Source organism: Diadema antillarum, unplaced genomic scaffold (assembly GCF_040938485.1).
Source record: "Diadema antillarum isolate AM-2024a unplaced genomic scaffold, OU_Dant_1.0 seq00000809_RagTag, whole genome shotgun sequence".
In the NCBI taxonomy this organism is placed as follows: domain Eukaryota; kingdom Metazoa; phylum Echinodermata; class Echinoidea; order Diadematoida; family Diadematidae; genus Diadema; species Diadema antillarum.
Genome location: NW_027271689.1, coordinates 1,387,380 through 1,391,225, shown reverse-complemented (window position 1 = coordinate 1,391,225; position 3,846 = coordinate 1,387,380). Strand labels below are relative to the sequence as shown.

At 40.4% G+C, this 3,846-nt stretch overlaps 1 protein-coding gene across 1 annotated transcript; it reads left to right on the top strand.

Moving 5' to 3' along the window:
* The first annotated feature begins 181 nt into the window (after nt 1-181).
* On the top strand, nt 182-2,037 carry LOC139739622 (uncharacterized). Its single transcript, XM_071650223.1, has 2 exons — nt 182-468; nt 1,383-2,037. The coding sequence occupies exons 1-2, from the start codon at nt 182-184 to the stop codon at nt 2,035-2,037; spliced, it is 942 nt and encodes a 313-aa protein (XP_071506324.1).
* Nucleotides 2,038-3,846: the final 1,809 nt, after the last annotated feature.

The window sequence follows — 3,846 nt, the reverse complement described above, 5'->3', positions numbered from 1 at the left end:
ATGCAACATGACTCATATATGTTCAGGCCTATGCTTGACCTCGTAAAGGGAAAATGTTACGTGAACTTTCGGATGTTGCAATTCCAATAAAAGCCAAAACTAAAGCTGTGTCTTCATTCTCTCTTGCCTTAATTACCTATATTGCTGTCACAGTTTTAAAATCTGGAGTATTTTAGCAACAATGTCAGCCAAACCACCAACTACTGGAACTGAGAAAGGCAATAAGGTCATGATGTGGTGTGTACCTAGGTCGATATCATCGGCATTTGTCAAATGTCTGAGTGCTATTTCCCATACAGAAGTATGGTTTGAACCGTACACGTTCAGCAACTTGGGAAGGATTGAATACAAACACCATACTAACGAAGACATCCCAACGGAGTATGACGGGAATGAGAAGGCATTCCAGAAGGCAGCAACATTGTTGGAAATCATGGCTCACACCAAGTTTGAACCAGAACGCCTCCCGTAAGTAGTTCTTACTGACCTCTGTTTTAGTCTGTGCATAGACGGGTCACCATCCGGGATCACCACACACAGAAGGCTGGTGATTGCATTGGTTTGGGCATTCATTTATCATTACTTGTATTACACATTTTAAAGGCATCATTTACCGTTTTGCAGATGAAACAAAAAAATCCAGCTTTAGTGTTTCAAAATAGTTGTAAAAATCTTAATTAGGGAAAGAAACAAGCAATGTTAAAATGTTAATCTGTATACAAAATGTGAACAGTAGTTATAATAACATTATTTCTGGACTTAAATGTCTATAGTTATGGTTTACTGAGAAAAACAGTGATATCTCCTTGTATTTTTGGCTTTATTGTAAAATCTTTGGGATGGGAGGCTGTTTTGTGATACAGCAGTTACTGACCTACACATATGCATCAAATGCGACAACTGGAATATTTTTGAAATCACTGCTCCCAATGATAAATATTCTGTAAAACGAGGAATGTTCGCGTGCATTTTGATTTCGCAAATTTCTTGGTAGCCAAGATTCGCGAAATTAAAACGCAAGCGAAAGCTCTTGTCTACACTATGTGCATTGAATGCCAGAGGCACTTCGCGAAAATTTCATGCCGTGAAAAAGGCCGTCGGCACCAATTCGCGAAAATGTCATGCCGCTAAAATATGATGTTTTACAGCAATAATTTTAATAAGCGATCCCAAAAAAGATCGAGATCTCGTGTTGGAGGGGTAAGTCTTGCCCACTGTAGCATTTAGCTCCCATATAGACGTTCACATTCCAAACATGTATACTTTATTCAGACTAAAGACGTCATCTCGTCATCTCTGATCGGAATCTAGCTGTTTTGCCAATGAATGATTTTATAGTCGATACTTCTAGTTTATGAATGTAACTTGTAAATCCACTGCAGGTATGCTTCGGTGAAAAGAGGGTTAGAGATGTCGGCGAGCAAGAATGTAATTGCCAAGGATATGGGATCCGCACTCACTGAAAATTATTACCAGTTTATTCCGGATGGCTTCAAACACACATTTCTCATTCGACATCCACTCCGCTATATTCTGTCCTATAGAAAGGCAGTGTACAAACACTTCTCCGGACTCGGACAGTTAACTGGTGAAGCCGCAGACGAAAAGAAATACGATCTCGAACGCGATGACAAGTTCTTCCCACCAGGTTGTTGTATGAAGGAGCTCTACGACCTCTGGCAGTATGTCAGAGAAAATATCGATAGCGATCCGATCGTGATCGATGCTGATGATCTCCTGACCAAGCCGGCAGAATATTTGAAAGCGTATTGTGAAGCTGTAGGACTCCCTTATAGCGAGTCACTCCTTGAGTGGGATGCTTCCACAGATTCTCTCAAGTCATGGAAAGCTGCTGGGGATAACCTCGTTCTTGATGCTGTCAATTTCTTCGGGAGGGCGATGAGGAGCAGCCAATTTTCCGCACCAAGTAAATTTCCAGACCGTGATCATCTGACTCCTGATGTCGTGAGGTGTTCGGACAGGGTGATGAAGTATTATGAAGAAATGTACAGGCACAAATTGGTTCTTTTGAAATAAATTATACAATCAAACATGTAATGTGTACCAGAGGGATATGATTTAACGGCGTTACTTCGATATCTGTAAGAAACCTTCATTTTGATAATTATTTTTCGATTCCATGCAAGCACTGTGTGGTCTGATTATTGCTCAAAAATAAGTCATGTTTTTCACAGTTGGCATGACTGAAAAATGATCTATTTCATAATGAGACCATTTTGTATGAACATCAATTGCAGAAGAACCTCCCATCTAAGTCTTCACGTCATTTCATCTCAATGATACCCCCTTACGGTCGACAAAAAGATATCCACAAAGGTTCGTCGTACTTGTGCGAAATGTATTTGTGTCTAAACGGAAGAAAGGACAATTCCACTGTTTTACCAAGAGGGCAATTTGTTGCAAAAGCAACAACAACTCATCAATGAAATTTGTCTGCAATTCGGTGGCGAATAGCCAGGTCAACTTCTGACGTCATCCAGTTGCCTCTCTAACCAACTGAAAGGCTGGCTGTGTTCTTTCCAAGGATGTAGGTATAGTCACCTATAGAACCTTCTTGATCTGTCTAAACATCGTCCCAACCTGCCCAAGTTTGCAAACGGTACCGCGCTGACACAAACATCACACATCATTTCACACGTCTCTTGTATGAGACACAACGTATACGTTCACGAATCAGCTATGAATTGACTGAGATAATACAATGAATACACATTGGAGACAATCCAGGCAGTTTTTCGTTGATTGGATAACATTGGAAAGAGACAAACCTAGTAGCTTTGGTGCTAGACATTGATTAAGAAGAAAGAGGAATGGATAATGAACTCGTGTGATGAATTAACAAACAAGGTAGGTAAAAGTAGTCTTTATATAACCTGTCGCCAAGATACAGAGTATCATGATAAAGTTGCTGACATTCAATCTCAGCAGGAAATGCAATGATATGAAAATGAAGAAAGACATATCATTTTATGATTTTAAACTTTCATAAATTCATGTCCGAACCTCAGTCTTGAAGGAGCAGCTGTATGAGTTTAATTCCACTTTTCTTATGTATTTATACTTTCGACAACACAGCGCCAGCTCACAAGTACTGTTTCTTATCTTCTCATTTGCGCTTATCTGGTTGTTAGCTTTCTGTGGTATTCTGCCTTCAACCAAACATTATTCTAAAGTGCATTATGATCTGGAGAATTTACATTGAGTAACAAAGTTTAATACTGGTAACAATACTGCGAAATATAAAGAGGATGGAGAGTTCATATTAAGTTACAATGAGCTGTTCTTCTATTGGATCCTTTTGCAATTGTATCACGGCCGGCGCCACACTTTCAAAAGTGGGGTGGGGGGGGGGGTACTTCACCGGGTTATTGGGATCTTTTGCACTTTGACACTCTCACGCATGGGTCCTCTATTATTTTTATGTCCTATCCGAGGGACAGAGTATTTTGTCTTTACTTCAGGGGACGGCATGATAACACACGGCATTTTGACGAGTGCACGTCACGAGGTCGACACCCATGAGTCCATACGCAGCTCATGAGTTCGACACTAAGCAAACAAGGTCGACAAATTACGCCCCATGTAATAATGAAGAAAAAGGGCTGATTTTTTACCTAGTGTAGAACTCATGGGCCTTATTAGCAAAGCGTCGAACTCATTGGCTGTATGACTAGTGGCTGTTTGACTCATGGACCTTTTTTTTTTCAATGTCGAACTGGCGGGTTGTATGACTTGTGAGTGTCGGTCTTGTGGGATGCCTCTTTTTACGGTGTCACCATCGCCAAGGATTCTTAATGAAGGATCACACTGAATTTGAGTAGCAAA

What these genes read in the sequence shown, in the direction of transcription:
- LOC139739622 (XM_071650223.1), top strand. Translation starts at nt 182, where the DNA reads ATGTCAGCCAAACCACCAACTACTGGAACTGAGAAAGGCAATAAGGTC. An exon ending in TTTGAACCAGAACGCCTCCC is followed by an intron (nt 469 to 1,382) that starts GTAAGTAGTTCT and finishes AATCCACTGCAG; the next exon opens with GTATGCTTCGGTGAAAAGAG.